General features: G+C 45.9%; 1 protein-coding gene across 5 annotated transcripts in view; it reads left to right on the top strand.

Moving 5' to 3' along the window:
- The window catches only part of Sipa1l1 (signal induced proliferation associated 1 like 1), a 265,544-nt gene extending 250,989 nt beyond the window's left edge, over positions 1-14,555 (top strand). For 4 of the 5 annotated variants that reach the window (XM_076921780.1, XM_076921782.1, XM_076921781.1 and 1 more), the window contains 5 exons: positions 5,395-5,641; positions 6,517-6,663; positions 10,915-11,029; positions 13,532-13,616; positions 14,174-14,555. In XM_076921780.1, coding sequence (XP_076777895.1) covers positions 5,395-5,641; positions 6,517-6,663; positions 10,915-11,029; positions 13,532-13,616; positions 14,174-14,317 — 738 coding nt within the window. In that variant the 3' untranslated portion in view covers positions 14,318-14,555. The remainder of the gene's footprint in view (positions 1-5,394; positions 5,642-6,516; positions 6,664-10,914; positions 11,030-13,531; positions 13,617-14,173) is intronic. The other variant, XM_076921784.1, reaches the window with a different exon arrangement.
- The last annotated feature ends 3,283 nt before the right edge of the window (positions 14,556-17,838 follow it).

Here is a 17,838-nt window from a genome sequence, read left to right as displayed (position 1 = left end):
CTTCTGTCCATAAGGTCCTTTCCTTACATGTTCCACATGGGTCGCATCTGCCTCCTGGTCTCCATGCCCCACTCTGCTGAGCACAGGTAATAGCGCTTTCCACATGTCAATCAAGAGAACTAACTGCTTCCTGGCCAAACTCACAGATCTCTGTACTCAAAGCCTCTCTTCTCCCTCAGAATCCTAGACTGTGTGTGCCTTTCCTAGAGTCAGTTCTTCCTCTCCATCCATCTCAAATGCTCACTCATCATGTGTGTGTGTTTGTCAGTGGCCAGCCTTCTGCTGGACTGCTTGGCAGGTTTTTCTGCCTGCCTCATTGCAGGGTCTGAAAGACTTCTGAAGATTCTCTGCATCTGCTTTCTCAAAAGCAAAGGCCTGAGGAATTCCTTCTTTCCCAGGTGTGAGGTGTTATGGGCAACCCCAGGATAAAGGAGGCCATTACAGGAAGATGATGGTGGTGAACTCTGCGGGTTTTTCCTTTAACTTCTTCTGAATTGAATGGTGCTCAGGATGACTAGACAGCTTGTCTCAGCACACCAAGAAAGTGTTGGAAATGGAAGAAAGTTCTTCCCACACCCAGCTGCACTGTGGTCGGAACACTACTCCGGAGCATCCCATGCTCCTGAACCCAGCAGCCTGTGCTGCTGTAACTAACCCTCAGGCTTTTCTGTAAATGTGTGTGCATGTGCACCACCCACATAGATGGAACATAACACCCTCAGCTGAGAATTCGCATGCACAGGAATTACATGTCCCCGGGGCCACTCTGGAGTCACTGAGAAAACATGGTTTATGAACATGACTTATGGATATGGAAATGGCTACTTCTGATTTCTGTCATTTCTGTTTCGGGAGCCAGCACTTAGCAGTTCTGAATCATCATCCAGGGAACAAATGGTTCCCTTAGCAACCTTGAGGAAGATGGTGCTTGAAACTTACCCATCAGAACCCAAGGTGACATATTAAAACTCTGAAGTCCCAGTTTCAGTATAAACATTACTTTAGATGTACTTTTTGAGGTTGAAGGACACTAAAACTTGCCCCAGGAGGAATCTTCCCTCTAAATCTTACTTGAACATTTTTGGCGTGGGGATGGGGTGGGGCAAGCTCAGAGCTTCCATTCCTTGGATTTGCTCCTTGTAGTAGGAATAATGGAAGGCAAATATCTGTCTTCCCTTACTCCAGGTCTTAGCATTGCTGTTTGAGTCAGGATGAACTTTCTCTGGTTGTGACTACTGACAGGAAATGTTCTGCAAAGACAGTGCTCATGCAGGCTCTGAGCATTGCAGCAGTGGCAATGTGCTGTTTCCCCCTTATTCTGTCTTTTTTTTTTTTTTTTTTTTTTTTTTTTTTTTTTTTTTTTTTTTTTTTTGAGACTCGGGCAGAATCAATCATACGGGGGACTCCGGATTCGAACCGGGAGAGCAAAGGGCGTGGGGTCGCCCTCTGGAGGCCTCTGTCGAAGCTGTGTGCCCCCGCTCATTTGCTTATTCTGTCTTTCTTAAGCTGGTTTTGTTTCAGATTAATTCAGCTAAGTAGCCCTGGTGTATCTCCTGGTAGCATGTAAATGATCATGGCTTTGTGGTGGAAGGAGGCTAGTATTGCCTTGGGAAGCCTCTCAGGCCAGCAGCAAGCCTCAGGAAGAGACCTATAGGAGCCATTTCTGGGCTAGAGACTTGCAGTCCACTCACATGCACGATGGGCTTCCTATCCTATGAGCTGTCTGCCCGGGCTCTTCTACCGTAGAGCTGAGTTGGCCAGTGCTCTGCCTTGAGAATGCTGATGAAGCTGCAGCACTCACCTCACTGGCAGAATGGAACTGCCTTGTCTGCTGCAGGCACCTCTCTGCCCTCCTTCCCAGTTCGCTGGACCAGAGCTGGGGACTCAATGTAACGCTGCTATGTAGGAAAAGCTGCTTTACTGTGGGTGCTGGTGACTGTCACTGACAATCAGGGCAGTTGGAAATGGTTCAGAATGGGGACTAACATCAGTCTGCAGGACACTGTTCCCCTTGAAAGGGACAGCATGAGGTGAAGGAGGTCTGGTCACTGCTGGCAGGAGTGCAGATAGGACAAGAAGCCACCTCTGCTGGGCTGTGATCAGATTGGAGGATCAGAGGTCTCCAAATGGTTCAACAGTTTCAAAGTTCAGTTGCCTCCCCATGTATTTTCCAAGTAAAACCATCCACACAAGCTCAATATGTATAACTAAACTTCTGCGATGGGAGAGCGAGCTCTCTCTCTAGCAGTGAGTTATGTTGAGAAACTTCTGGGCCTCTTAGGGCACGCTTTGAGAACATGTTGCACTTTGAGACACGTTGCACCTGTGTGCTCTCTGAAATCCAAGGCTGACAACACCCAGCTGTGAACATCTTTCTCCAGGGCTGGCAGCCCTGGGTAATCCACACAGCAGGCACTTGGTGGGTTTGTTTACCTTTAAGCCTAAGGACTTGAGGTGAGGTGTGTGCTGACAGCTTTTGACAAGACTAGATGCTGCTGTGTCTCAAGGGGCAGAGAGCACCCAGCCAGGTTTGTCCTTCCTCCTGCTTCCCTGTGGTTCAGGATTCCACAACAGCTACTAAAGTGTGCTGTCCAGCGACTGCTGACAGTTCCCAAGGAGGCAAAATAGGAGTGGGTTTAGTGCCTCTCCTGTAAAACCCTCGGGATAGAGATCCTCACTGGAAATTAAGTCTCTTCTAAAGCCTGGAGTGTTTAGAGGGAGGGAGGGAGGGAGGAAAGAAAGAAAGGAAGGGAGGGAAAAGAGAAAAGATCCAGTGGGGCGTGTTGAACACTGGGAACTGGGTCTGGCAGGCAGGAGCCTTGTATGATAGTTCTAGAACCTTGGAAACAGAAAAGAGGTGATTTAATTTTAACAAAATAAAACTAGTTAGAAATCTGTTTAATGTCCACTCCTCTCTATAAACTAGTGAAATAGTCACTTCCCTCAGACTGATCATGGCAGCTTAATCATAGGCTAGCTTGTACAGACCTTGGATTTAACTCATCATGATTTTAAAAACTACTTACTTTGTGTGTGTGTGTGTGTTGTGTAATGGATATGGTGCATAGTTTGTGTCTGTGTGTTGAAACTATGTATGTGTTTATATGAGTATGTGCCTGCCATGGTGCATTCATTCATCTTGTTTGAGGCAAAATCTCTTGTTTATTACTGGGTGGCATACTCCAACCTAATTGGCCCTCAAACTTCTGGAGGATTTTCCTGTCTCTGCCTCCCATCTCACCATAGGAATGTGTCTTAGTTAATGTTCTATTGCTGTGAAGACACCAACTCTTATAATAATAAGCATTTAATTGGGGCTTGCTTACAGTTTTTGAGGTTTATCATGGCGAGAAGCATGGTGGTACACAGACAGACATGGTGCTGGAGAAGTAGCTGAGCTACATCCTAATCCACTGGATTAGAGAGACTCTGGGTTTAGAATGGGCTTTTGAAACCTCGGAGCCCATCACCAGTGACATACTTCCTCAAACAAGGCCACACCTCCTAATCCTGTCCAGTAGTGTCACTCCCTGGTGACCAAGCGCAAAACTAGGAGTCTACAAGGGCCATTCTTATTTAAATCACCACAAAGTGCTTGGATTGCAGATACTGGTCACCTCATCCAGCTTGTACATGGATCCCAGAGACCTGAATTTGGGTTATCAGGCTTTAAGAGAAGTGCCCTTGGTGAGCCACCTCCCGATCCTCGTCATCAATCTTGAAGTGATCAGGATTGTTCTACATTAGTTACACGATAGTCCTTCTTACAGTCTGCCTGCTTACTAGTGAGCCCAGCCCTGGAGGGCGAGGCTTTGCCTTGATTCATTGGGTTGTTAAATGGAAATGCGGCTGCACACAGAGAAGCCCAGTGTCTTTGTCTCTGGGTCTGTGACTCCAGCTGTTCCTTCTTTGCTCTCTCAGATGGTTGTGGGAAGGCCCTCAGGGACCTCCTTCCAGCAGTGACTCAGACCTTCTTTGTCCTTGCTGTAGCTATCAAGGTGAAGAGTGTTCTGCAAGAGACTGATTAGGGTTGACTTGATTCAGGTCCTAAGCTGGCCTCTACCTTGCTGGGAGTGTGAACCCTGGGCCTGTTAGTTCTCAGGAAGATGGATTCTCAGGAGTGTGGCTGTTTGCAGAAAACACACAGTGAGACACATTCACCAGAGATTCATGTCTGGAGCTATCTGCCATTTGTGTGTATAGTCTTTATCACTTGTAAAACCAGGCTCTATAGTTGCATGGATAGGAAGGGACCTTAAAACTGGGCAGCATGCTGGGCATGTCTTTAATCTCAGCATGTGGGAGGCAGAAATGGAGATCAGCCTAAGCTGACAAGAGCTCTGTCTCAACAAAGAAAAAAAATAAAAAATCACCACCATGGGCTGGCAGATGGTGAAAGGACTTGGCCTGCAAGTCTGAGGGTGGAGTTCAGTCCCATCCAACAGTGGAGGAAGAGAACCAAGGCACTGAGTTGCCCTTTGACCTCCACATGTTTGTGGCTGCACACATACATCACACAATAACATTTAAAAATGATAATCATCTCCAAAATTAGTGGAAGTTGTCTACCTTGAGAGACAGTATTGAGAGCCACCAGTATGTGTTCGTGTTCTGCTAAGACTTACATTTCTGTGAATTAGTGCTCTGGCTGCATGCTTGTCTGTGCAGCACATTCGTGCCGAAGCCAGAAGAGGGTGTCAGGTACCTTGCAACTCGCCGCACAGTCATGAGCTGCCATGTGGGTGCTGGGAATTGAACTCTTGGTCTTCTGCAAGAGTGCCAGTGCTTTTTACTGCTGAGCCATCCCTCCAGCCTTGAGTGCCTGAGTTTTGATGATCATCTCCTGGTTACCCGGCAGTTGCACTGTCTGTCATCCGACAGGCTTCTGAGGCCCCCTGTCTCTGTTCCTTGGCGGTTCCCAGAAGCACTCTCTCCATTGTCTAGCCTCCTGGCAGGTACATTTTGTTGAGCAGCTGCAATGATCCAGGCAAGTGCTTTGCCCACATTTACAGCTGAGGAATCTACCCCTGGAAGATGATAAGATCTAGTCAAAGACATGGGCTTCAAGTAAAGTATTTAAGAGTTTAAGTATTCAAGTAAAGTATTTAAGCGTTACTCAGGCAGGTGACTCTTGAGTTCCAAATTAGCCAGCGTTACATAGTAAGATATTCCCACGGCAAAAGCGAATAAAAAATCATTTCATCTTGTTACTCAGTACCACCTAACATTGAGAAATCTGGTTAAAGCATGATAAATCAGACTCATCCAGAAGATGAGTACAGCTTCTCTCCCCTGGGATCTAGACTGGCAGGGCTCACGTCACTGCTTCAGCCACCCAGCCTGGGTCTTGTTCTGTGACCTAGGCCCCTGACTCCAGCCTGTCTTGTTTTTCAGTTCCATGCACTGTCCTCCCCGCAGTCCCCGTTCCCCACCACCCCTACCTCCCGGCGAGCCCTCCACAGGACCCTGTCAGATGAGAGCATTTACAGCAGCCAGCGGGAGCATTTCTTCACCTCCAGGGCTTCGCTTCTAGACCAAGCCCTGCCCAACGATGTTCTCTTCAGCAGCACCTACCCATCTCTCCCCAAGTCGCTTCCGCTGAGGAGGCCATCTTACACATTGGGAATGAAGTCGTTGCATGGTAAGTGTGCCTGCAGTTGCAGCTGGGCAAGCTTGTGTAGGGCCCATGGCCCAGTATGGCAACCAGCCATTCTTTTTCTTGGTGGGTAGCTTGGAGGAATTTCTGCCTCTACTTCATCTTTCAGGCTCCCCTCCCTCCTGTAATAACAGACCACTGGTACCTCAGCATTGTTCAGCACAGGTTGCTAGACCTTACCCAAGGCCTGCTGAATTGACTTTGAAAGAATGGTCTGGGAATTGGTGTTCTTGTCAGATGTCCTAGCTGCTGAAATAGCACTGGGCAAATGAAGCTAAGTGAGATTAGAAATTTCCCAGCCTACTACCTGACTGCATCCAGCCATGGACAGTAGACCGTCCTGGGATACAGAGCACAGGGGTCAGGGGTGCACTTGTCCTTCATCCCTTGTAAGCACAAAGCCCACAGACGCTGGGGGCAGATCTTGGCTCATGTCCCAAATAAAAAGAAGTCCTGTTGCTTCTCTGATACTTATCAAAATTCCTTGGCTGTAACCACAGTCCAGCTTGCCACCAGACTAGTCTTCTTCTCCTCAGATGACTGAGGGGAAGCTGACCACTAGAGCTACCCCACCTGGCCCCCATGTCCCACTGAGGACAGGCAGTTCATCCACAGCAGACCTACATACGGCCTCAATGTAAAACTAAGTTTCTTATGATTCACTTTCTTGGGGGAGAGATGGTGGGAGGTATTTTTAAGATGGAAAAAAACTGGAGGAAGCCAGGTCAGCTTGACCTGCTGGAGTAGACACTGATTCCACCAACAAATGGCTTACACATGTGGTGTGGTAACAAGAAGTGGGTACGTTCTTAAGTGCTTCTGCTATGGCTACAAGTGTTATCCTGTTGTCCCCTCCGTAGGAGAGTTCTCGGCCTCGGACAGCTCCCTCACTGACATCCAGGAGACCCGAAGGCAGCCTATTCCTGACCCTGGCCTGATGCCCCTACCTGACACTGCTTCAGACTTGGACTGGTCCAACCTAGTAGATGCCGCCAAAGCCTACGAGGGTGAGTGAGGCTGCTAACCACCCACGTAAGCCATCAGAATCCTGAAGGCCAAGCCACAGGGTGCCGGGATTTATGATCAGGCCTGACCGATTTGCCACCCTGGGCACACTGAGAGTAAGTGTGCTTCACATACAGCTGGAGCCCAGAGCCAAAGCTCATGGTTCTGAGCTGTAGTCTGGTCAGATGCTGGGCTGGGAGCACTTTATTTACTCACATGGACCCTGATGTCTCCTGTGGCTTGTAAGTGTAGCAGTCCTTATGATACTCTGGTCTATAGAAACAAGGTACTAAACAGAATGCAATGTGTATTGACGTAGGCTGTCTACTGTCTGTTCTTTAGGAAAGACTGGTTTTGGTACAAGATTATCCTTTTAAATTTTTTTGATGCTAAGATGTTCTTTATAAAGTTAATGGTGGCAAAGTTATTGCTCTTATGTGGATGAATTGAAAGTGAATTTCATCTGGTTTCAGTTTAGACCATGGGCTTACTAGGCCACAAAGTTCAGAAAGAGCAACCGTGGATAGTGATGGCTGCCTCTGCCTGCCTTCCTTCTTTAGTCCATGGTAACTCCCTGATTCTGACCTCTGACCGTGAGCTTCCCCAGCCTCTTAGCTCCCCAAATAATGACTGAGACTGAGTTATTTTATGAAGAAATGCCCGAGGGCCAAAAGCTGTGGCTCATTCCCATTAGCTTGTGACTCATTTACCCCACTCACCCCACGTCCTGCCACATGGCTCTCCTCTCCTTTAGATTCATGTGACCGGCTTCCTCAGAGTTTAGGGTGGGTCCTTCCACCGGATCCATCCCAGAATCGTCTCTCTGTACTGGAACTTCCCTGTTTCCTGCAAAGCCAATAGACCAACAGCATTTTATTGACAAGTGATGCTTCCATACATTGCACGAGAAAGTCTCTCTACAGTTTCCCCTTTCAGTCCAACGAAAGGTTCTTTCTCTTACAATAATAAACTTTATACAATAATAACAATTATGAAAACTTTCAGGTAAGATTTACATTCAGAGTTATGGGCCTAAATCTGTTTCTATCATAATTTGCATTACCAACTTAAAATATCTTCTTAGACTTAAGATGAGACTACAACTATCTAGTCTGCAACCCCACTACAGATGTGAGAGTCTGTGTATGCTTACCTGAGTGTGCAGGAAGTGAAGGCAAGCAGCTTCCAAAACTACAGAAATGACAGACAGCTGGCTGCCTCGACAGGCCCCAAAGTTCCTCTGTAGTGTTGGAGCATCCATCTTCAGCCTTCTGGCACAGAATATTTTGTTTTAAAGAATTATTTATTTAATGTATATGAGTACACTGTAGCTGTCTGCAGACATACCAGAAGAGGGCATCAGATCCCATTACAGATGGTTGTGAGCCACCATGTGGTTGCTGGGAATTGAACTCAGAACCTTTGGGAGAGCAGTCAGTGCTCTTAACTGCTCAGCCATCTCTCCAGCCCCAGCACAGAATATTTTAACAGACTTTCTGTGAAGCAGAAAATATGAAAAACTTGCCTACCTTGTCCTTGAAAAGCTCAGCAGTCGACTTCCCTGTGTCTGGTTTGTTCAGTTTGGATAACATACTGTCTGCTGCTGAAGCAAGGGCAGTTTATTGGCCATTGGTAGCTTGCCACAATTGAAGCGAACTCTAAAGCGAACTTCATTGTTGTTCATTTTTGAAGTAAAATTGGGGTGCTGCTAGGAGCAGACCTGTCTCGCTGTCAAAAAAAAAAAAAAAAAAAAAAAAGCCTTGCATTAATAAGACATCTTTCAATGCCATAGTCTATACATCTTTGACGTTTTTGAAAACTATCTATCTATAGTATATCTGAATGGCAAACATTGCTTTTTTCCAGCTATTCACTATCTGTTCAACCTTGAAAACATATTTCTCTACTTAACTAAACTAGATCATGAGTTTAACTGTCTATTAACTTGCATTTCTAAATTATCCTAAGCAGTCTGTAACAGCAGCTTTTTAAAAAAGGACTAGAACTTAACATTGCATTTTTTAGGATTACATAGGTACAATACCATAAAAAGAATTGATAGATACATAGTATGTCATAACCAAATATAAGCTTACATTTGTATTAATATACAAGGATCTATACCAGTGTAAGACTCTGGCTAGTAGTGGCTCTATAGTTTAAATTATGTCCAATAATCTGTCCTTCCTTCTTGCATTTCCTGTATTCCTGTTCCTCCTTTTTTTTTTTTTTCTTTTCATGCCTTCTCCTTTTCCCTCTAACACTAGATAGGAGAGAAAAGAAAATACATTAATAAGTATTACTGATTTGCATACTGATAATCAGAACAAAATTATATAGGGTCCAGGTTTTTTTTTAAACATAGCAAATGAGTTAAAAAATTAACATAGAAAGTATTAATGTATTTTTTTTAACATAGAAAATAATTTTCTTTTTAATATCTACTCCTCCTTAAGGATTTCCCAGTTTCCTACCAAGTCCGTTGACTCTTCAGCTTTTCCTGCTGTTTCCATGTGTCTGTAGCTGGCATCCACCATGTCTCTCTGCTGTTCAGCTAGCACCTTGCAATGGCTGTTGGGCTCTTGGCTCTGCCCTTTCCAGTTAGTTTAGCAGACTACCCTTGCTGGTTCTGGGCTGGAGCTGCTGTTTGTCCTTCTGGCAGAGCCAAGCCTTACCCTGGCTCGTGGGAAGGTGGCTCTAGGCCACAGAAGGCTGCCGCCTGTACCTCACAGAGTGATGTCACATCCATGCTTCTTTTCTCTGAGCGAGCCTCCAGGCTCTTCCCACCCAGACCCTTATTGGCCCATCTAGCTCTCTCAGGCACACTCCCACCTTTCTCTGAAACCACGCCGCTGTACTGCAGCTACTGTACCCTCAGGCCCTTTCCGGACAGCTCTGGCTGCCAGCCTTTACTGTACAGCAGAACCTCTACAGGACCTGCACTAGCCTCTACAATTTGCTGCTCCCAACCAGCTAGAAAACCTTCTTCCACTTGGGAGTGTCTAATACCTGAATCTTTTGTTTTAAGCTTGGATTTCTGTCTAAATTTGAATTACATGCCTACCACATTGGACACCATTTGTGACCTTGGGCTTTTTCTACCTGGCCTCTTTGTTCCCTGAAATAATGACTCTGAGACTAAATTATTCCATGAGTAAATACCTAGGCCGAAAGTTTTGGCTTGTTCTGATTTGCCCATAATTCATTTATTATTCTTATTCTAAGTTCTGCCATGTGGCTAGCTACCTCTCCTTCAGTTTTATGTGTCCACCTTCCTCAGAGTTTAGGGCAAATACTCCCCTCACTGATTGCATCCCAGAATCCTCTCTTCCTATTTCCCTCTAAGTCAATAGGCCAACAGTATTTTATTGAAGCTTCCAGATATTACACAAGTGAGTCTCTCCATACTGACCTGGCTATCAGTTTGCTGCCTATCTTCATATAAATTTTAAGTCGGAGTATGTCTAAACAGTTGGTGTGGACATAGCACTGAAGCCTGCCAGAATGGCCAGGCGTCTTGGGGAAAGCATCCTTTCAGAAGTTTCAAGAGGCTTATTAATTTTCACTTTCAGGACATTTCTATCTTTATCCCTTGGTCTAGAATTTGGCACAAGGCCTCTTTCTGGAGCCGCCATCACTAGAGCACTGCTGTGATAGGCAGGGAAGTGGGCTAGAAATGGATCCCACGGTACCTGTCTTCTCAGGGGCTCTTACACTGTCACTGTCCCTTAAACTGAAAGAGCAGTCTCTCCCTGGGAAGGATAGAGACTAGATTCCAAACACAGCTGGTTAAACTCGACCAGCCCTGTAGACCCCTGGTTGAGTTTGTAGATGTGTCTTAGTTAGGGTTTCCATTGCTGTGAAGAGACACTGACCAAGGCAACTCTTAAAAAGGACAGCATTTAGTGGGGCTGGCTTACAGGTTCTGGGGTTCAGTCCATTGTCATCATGGCAGGAAGTATGGCAGCGTCCAGACAGGCATGGTGCAGGAGGCCCTGAGAGTTCTACGTCTTCATCTGAAGGTAGCAAAGAGAAGACTGGCTTCCATGCAGCTAGGAGGAGGGCCTCTTCTGCTTTGGGTTGAGCCTGAGATCGGAGGAACTCTCCAAAGCCCACCCCCACAGTGACACACTTCCTCCGACAAAGCCACACCTCCTAACAGTGCCACTCTCCATGGCCAAGCATATTCAGAATATGCTCCAGGGGTCCCTGAGGTGCACCCTGTGCTTGACACTTTCTCACTTCTCTTCCAGTCCAGAGAGCCTCATTTTTTGCTGCTAGTGATGAAAACCATCGCCCCTTGAGTGCAGCCTCCAACAGCGACCAGCTGGAGGAGCAGGCTCTGGTCCAGATGAAGTCGTACAGCAGGTTGGTCACCCAGTGCTGAGGGCATGAATGTACACCATGTGTCACCTCCAGTAGTGGCACATGTGACGAAGAGGAGATGGAAGGCCCATGAATGAGGGAAGCTCAGCAGCAGTACCAGACACTTGTCTTTTAGTTAGAGCACTTTATAACTAATTACTGTAAATACAATTAAACTGGTTTTGATGGCTTAAGGATAAAATTATGAATATTTGTTATTATTTAATGTCATAAGTCACCTGTGCCTCTGAGGCTTACTAGGTAAAGTAAGAAATCATTGGTCACAGATCCTGTCTTGGGAGTTAGTAGCCTTTGAATCTGGTTTTTGGGTTTTCTCAATTGCCACTGTGGCTGCCTTGTGACTGTACTCATGTGTGCTCGGCTTGCCTTTGTTAGAAAACAGCGGCAGGCTGCTGGGAGGGTTTGTAAGATGGAGCAAGTCAGTAGTAACTGAAGCTCAGAGAGCCTCTGAATTATGACCCTGGACTGAGACTTAAACTGCGCAGGGCTGAGGTTCCTGTTTCCCCTGAGTTCCTGTGGTGGAGGTGTGGGCTGACATGAAGTATGCCTTAGCATCCCGGCAGCCAGCTGTGGAACACACCGTGACACCTGCACGCAGAATAGTCAACTGGAATCTCCTGCTCTAATTCCTGAGGATGGTTAGGAACCAAGGTATCTAAGCCAAGTGTGCTAGTGCATGCCTGTAGTCCACACTCTGGAGGTTGAGGCAGCAGGATCAGGGGTTAAAGACCAGCCAGGCTCTATTTTGAGACCCTGTCTCTCTCAGTAAAATGGATGAATTTCATGCCTACGTATATATTTAAATACCTATGAAAAGTTGTGAGTCGCAGTTAATAACAGGGAAGGTGAGGTGAGCTACACCACTCCAAGTGGGCTGCTGCTTAAGGACTTCTGAACAAGTCTGCAAGGCTGTGAGCTTAGCTCCTGAGAGCTGCCACAGTCCCTCTTGTTATTGGGACAACTAGGCTAAGCTGAGTGGCGGTCTACTCAAGACTTTGGAGAGGAAAAAGACAACCCAGAAGGACAGTCCAGAGTGGCTCACTGGGCTGTGCTGCACCAAGACACGGGAGTCAGACCTTCCAGGGAGAGCTCATTATTATGGCTCCTAGAATGAGGGGAAGATGGGCCAGGCAGACCTTTCTACACTAGTGCATTGGGTTCATTCTAAAGGACCTGTGGGGTTGAGGTAAGCTCCTGAGGGTTGCTTGGGGGCCAGCATCCTGCAGGGCCTTGTGAGAAGCAAGTCCTTTCCCACACACAGCTTCTGTTGTTTAGCATGTTTGTCCTTTAACCCAGCCCTGATGTGACCTGAGGTACCACACTGTGGGTTGCAGCTGACCACTTCCCCTTCATGATCCACTCATGGCCAACTATTGAGTATTTTGCCTGAGGCCTTTGCCAGTCGGTGTCACTCACCAAAGGCCCTGTGTTCAGCAAACGGCATTTTGCTTTTGAAGTCTGTTGCAAACATAAAATTAAGAGATCTATAACATACTTCATTATGGGTCAAGAATTCCAACTTGAACTTTGACTTTTGAAGAATAATCTTTATTCCACGACTAAGACAACCATGAGTTACATCTCTGGCTCTGCAAAGAGTCCTCTGTGTTTTCCCTACAGAGGACTTGGCTTTCTGTTCTGTACTTCTAAAGGTCACATGGCATAACTAGAACTTCCCCAGGAAACTGCTGGCAGCTCACATTCCTAAGGGGGTGGGGGAAAGCTGACAGGTCCTTAGCCCTGGGTTCTGGGCTTGGCAACACCCAGCCTTGTGGTCCTCAAGTGCCACTGCACATATACTTGGTGTTCTGCTAGCAAGGCGTGATTAAGCATTTTAACCCAACTGAGCTGCTTTCCTGGTCCTAATGGAAGTTTGAGATGGTAAGCTTAGACTGACAGGCTTTTGAAACATGGGCTCTCCTCAACATTTAAACATATTTAGACTAGCTGAGGTATGAGCATTGTATGTTGCTGCAATGGCTTGCTTAGAGGCAAGGCCTTCTGGGAACTCTAGATCTGCTCTGTTGGCAGCCCCAGTGTAGATCCTGTATTAGTTATATACGTGTACAACACACACACACACACACACACACACACACACACACACACACAGAGGGGGGAGTTTGGTAGTTCTCCTTTGGAAGCCCTAGAGTCCTAACAGAGAGACCTTGAGAACTCATGCGCTGTGTGATTGTTGGATCTGCAGCAAGTCTCCTGTGCTACCAAAGGTCACTTTCACACATTGCCACTAACTCATTTGTCATAAGATGTAGTGTCTTTAACAAAGGAAGCTACTGATTGGCGGTCGCTCAAACCCATATTGCCTTTTGTTAAGGTCATTTTCTCTTTTAAAGTAAAAATGCACATTGGGTTGACATGCTGAGTAATTTGACATTGAAGAACATTTTACAAAAAAATCGGGGAAAAACCAACCAGCAGCCATGGAGGCACCTGCCAGCATGGCCCTTTGTCTCTCCTCCCCAGCAGTAAGGACTCCTCTCCCACTCTGGCTTCTAAAGTGGACCAGTTGGAAGGCATGCTGAAAATGCTTCGAGAAGACTTAAAGAAGGTAAATGCTCTCAGTGGGAACTGATTGCCCAGCATGTGGGAACAAAATGCCCTTAATTGGGAGAGCTAGAGGGTCAGTGAGACATGCATGGGTGTTGGTGCATGTATTTAGGGCAGCATAGATGTTGGTGCCATGATGTGACAGACCTTCTTTGTCTTACATACAGAAAACATAGTTCCTTTGGGGGAAACCTTAAAATCAGTCAGGCCTCTCTGGGCTCCCCGTCAGGTGTCAATGGCACAGGCTCTTGTTATCTCTGTTATAAGGCCAGGAGAGCTGAAAGTTGTGTTTCTTGATTAGCTTTGACTTTATCAAGGCAGCAGCCAAGACTCAAAGTTAGCTGTAAAATACATATTAGTATAATTATAGGTGAAGGTGACCCTGTAGTGCCGAGCTTTCTGGGAGCCCCTGGGCTTGGATCTGGTGTGTGCGTGCATTTAGTAGACTGGGGAGTAAGAAGGGACCACCTAAAGGGAATCAGAACTGCTTCTTCTGAGAGCTGGCCGGGTAGGATATGTACACACCCCTAAGTCACATATGCTTGGCTTTTCCTTCAGGAAAAAGAAGACAAGGCCCACCTGCAGGCAGAAGTTGAGCACTTGCGGGAGGACAACCTGAGGCTGCAGGAGGAGTCCCAAAATGCCTCGGACAAGCTAAAGAAGTTCACAGAATGGGTCTTCAACACCATAGACATGAGCTAGGGCCAGCTGAGGGGAAAGGAGGAGGGACAGGCTGCTCTATACGGGCACTCTAACGCACCCATTCAAGCCTTGGAAAGTATTCTCAGAGTCCCCAGCTTCCCAGTCTGCTCATATCGGACAGTGCACAGCACAACTGCAGATCAGCCATCACTATCTGCCTTTTATAAAAAAGAAAAACAAAAAAATAAATAAATAAATAAAAAATTTAAAAAGTAAAATAAAAGTTTAACTGCTAAAATGTGAATGTCTTTATTTTTTGCACAATATCTTTATCTCTTATGTATTTACAAGGAAGCTGGGCCCAGACCCAGGTGCCCCTGTCCCTCAGCCTCTGCTTCTGTCAGCTGATCTATTTCAGGTACCCCAGCTCTCCCTATTCCCCTGACAAATGTCTGTGTTCCTAGGAAGGACGTTTTTTCTCTTTTAACTGTTTGGGGGTAAGGAGGAGTGTTTCCTTGCCTCTGTCCCTAAAATGCCTGTGAGAGGGACTTTAAGGAAAGGCTCCCCCTATGCCCCCTCCCCCTCCCCCTCCCCCTCCCCCTCCCCCTCCCCCTCCCCCTCCCCCATGGTCTGGTGGGGCTTCTGCCCTCTGCATCCTGTCTGCTGGAGACCAGCAGGGCCATGCCGCTCCCCCTTTGGATCTTGGATCTTGTCCCTTCTTTCCCAGAAGAATCTTTTCCAGTACATTCCTAAAACCTGGTTTGGCTACTGTGAACCCTACTAAATTAGAAATGAACCTCTCCACCTTCCTGGCTCCTAACATTAATTGGCTTCTGAATTTTCCCAAATGAAAACCTTACCTGTATGCATTCTAAACACATTTTGGTCAAAAGTATATATATATATATATATATATATATTTTTTTTTTTTTTTCTGTTTGAGATTTTTAAAGATGTAGCAAACTTTTTTTAAGCTTGTTCAAAATGACTAATAAATCTTTCTCACCAAAGCAAGACATCACCAGTGTTTGTAATTAGGAAAAGCTAACAGCGGCGAATCTTAAACCGTGCGTGAGTTTAATCCTTGCCTGTTTGGAGCAATGCCTGAAACAAAATGGGCTTTTGGAACCTGCATGTTGCAGTGTGGAGTGTATGCACAGCGTTTTCTGCACCCCTTTGATGCCATCCAAAGGACTCTGCTGCAGAAATTACCCCTGCACTGTCTCTCCTGTCTAGTGATGCAGGCTGTTCTGGGCCCCTTACCCTTGCTGCTGTACAGACATGGGGCTGGTCAGTATGGATTGGTTGTGTGCTAAAAGTTCCCTGCTGTTAAGTGGGAAACCACTTGCCCTGGTTTCTATCCCTGGGAAGCAATATATATCTCCTCCTCCTTCCTCCTCTTCCTCCTCTTCCTTCTCTTCCTCTTCTTCCTCCTCTTCCTCCTCCTCCTCTCTGTTTCTGTCTCTCATGTACACACACACCCCTTTATGCTTTAGTTTCACAAATGATTATGATTCCTCTGAGGTTTTTTTTTTCCCTGTTAACATTTCTACTACGAAATAGGAGGATTTGGGAATGCTTTGTAAAGATGATAGTTGACTCTCTAGTGTCCATGAAGGAGATTGTACATTGCCTGATGTCTTTCTGTAAATGAAAAATACTGCTAACATCCAAGCATTCTGAAGTCTTGCTTATCTTTCCGAGTTTCCTTTTCATCTGGTTTTCCTGTTTCTTTGGGGACTTGGGGCAAGCTATTTATTAGAGTTTTGCAACAGAGTTCTTGTTTGAAGCCTCTAAAGACTACTTGTAAAATCCAAACAATAAAATTCATTTTAAATGCTCTTTTAAAACGGGTTGGTGTTATTGCTCTGGGTTTTTTCCACTTGAGAGACCACCCAGGAACTCACTGGTCCTTGCTTCCTGATTTTCTCATCAAGATCCGTTAACTCTGAAGAGGATGCGGGAAGTCTGTCCTTTTTAGAAGTTAACAAGCATCTTTGCTCCCTGTTCACAGGTCTGTAGAGAATCCCCACCCTTCCCCTTGCTGGGTGTGATTGTTTACAGAGCATTGTACAATCAGTTTGCTTCTTCACTAGCTATGTGTGCATCTCCCATCTCAACATTGCCATTCCCTGAGACCAGCATAGTTTGGGGTTTGAGTTTTGTTTTTAGAAAAGCTAAGTCTGTCCTTTAATTCTCATTGTCAAACATCCGGTGCTCAGGGAGTGTGGATGCTGGTTAATATTAGACTATACAAAATATAATTACAAAAGCTAACCCACTGGAGAAAATCAGTGCATCCTAAAGTCAAACAAAAACAGCACTGGACTAAAACACAGCTGGATTAAAAACAACACGTCACGTCGTCGCTGTTCCTCTCCAGTGACACAGCTAATTTGAGAACTGACACACTTTCTTCTAGTTGACTCAACAATCTCTAGAATTATAAATCTAAGATAATAAGAGTGGATACCACAAGACACTCTGACTGATCTATTCAAGCATAGCTTGGGGGTATTGGGGAGCCTTAGGGGTGTAGCTCAGTTGGCACACGCTTGCCTTTCATCCACCAAGTCCTGTGTTTTGTCTTAAGCACTGCCCGGTGTAGTGATAAGCACACTCAGAAGGTGGAGGCAGGAGGATCAGAAGTTCAAGGTCAGCCTGGGATATATATAAGACTGACATAAACGGAACAAACAATAAAAACTGCTTGGCTTTGTGCCTTGGTACTAAAGGTCTTGGCACTGGTAGGGGCCATTTTGCTTCCTGGATGGAAGAAATCTAGATAGGCCAGCTTAGCTGAGTTGGTGAGCTCCAAAACTTGCAGATGATGAGCGAGTGAGATTTTTCCGTAGATGAGGATGGAAACAACTTTCAAGAACTAGTGGTTGGGCTAAGAGACGGGAGGAGAATGGGAGAGGTGGACATGGGGGCTGATGTTCGCTTGTCTGTAGCAGTCAAAGGTAGTTGGTATATCTAGGTTGGGTATTGGGTTACACTTCTGATTGTATGGGCATCTTGTTATTTATCATTACCAAATATATAAGCCTTTGGATAATCTAAAAAAAAAAAAAAAGAAGAAGAAGAACTGGTGGTTGGTGGCATACCGGCACTCTCAGGCAGGAGGATTGGACAGTGTAAACTCAATAATGAGACCCTGCTGAAAAAAACCAAATAGTCCTAGGACAAAAGAAGCAGCCCTATCCAACAAGCACTTAGATTCCTGCTAGATGTAGGAGATTCAGAACATTCTTACATCTGAGGGTAAAGAAAGGAGTTTTGGGTGCAAAATGACACATCTTGGTAGGAAAACACAACCAGTAAACACTTGGGTGCAGTTAGCCAGAAGCTAGGTAGTTGGAAGTCAGTGGTGCCACAGAAATGTTGGGAAGTGTTGCTCATACACTCATTACTGATGACCTGTCCAATAGGAATCCTCATTCTTTGATGAGAAGGGCATTTGACTTAGTCTAAGGCCCACGTTACGTCTCTTAAGATGGCATGGGCAGCCTTAGGTAAGGTACCCAACGCTGAATATGAAATGGTAACAGCCACATGTATAACGCTGGTCACTGCCAGCC

Source organism: Arvicanthis niloticus, chromosome 23, assembly GCF_011762505.2.
Source record: "Arvicanthis niloticus isolate mArvNil1 chromosome 23, mArvNil1.pat.X, whole genome shotgun sequence".
Classification (NCBI taxonomy): domain Eukaryota; kingdom Metazoa; phylum Chordata; class Mammalia; order Rodentia; family Muridae; genus Arvicanthis; species Arvicanthis niloticus.
Note: the sequence above shows the minus strand (reverse complement) of the source record. Positions and strands in the feature narration are given on the sequence as shown.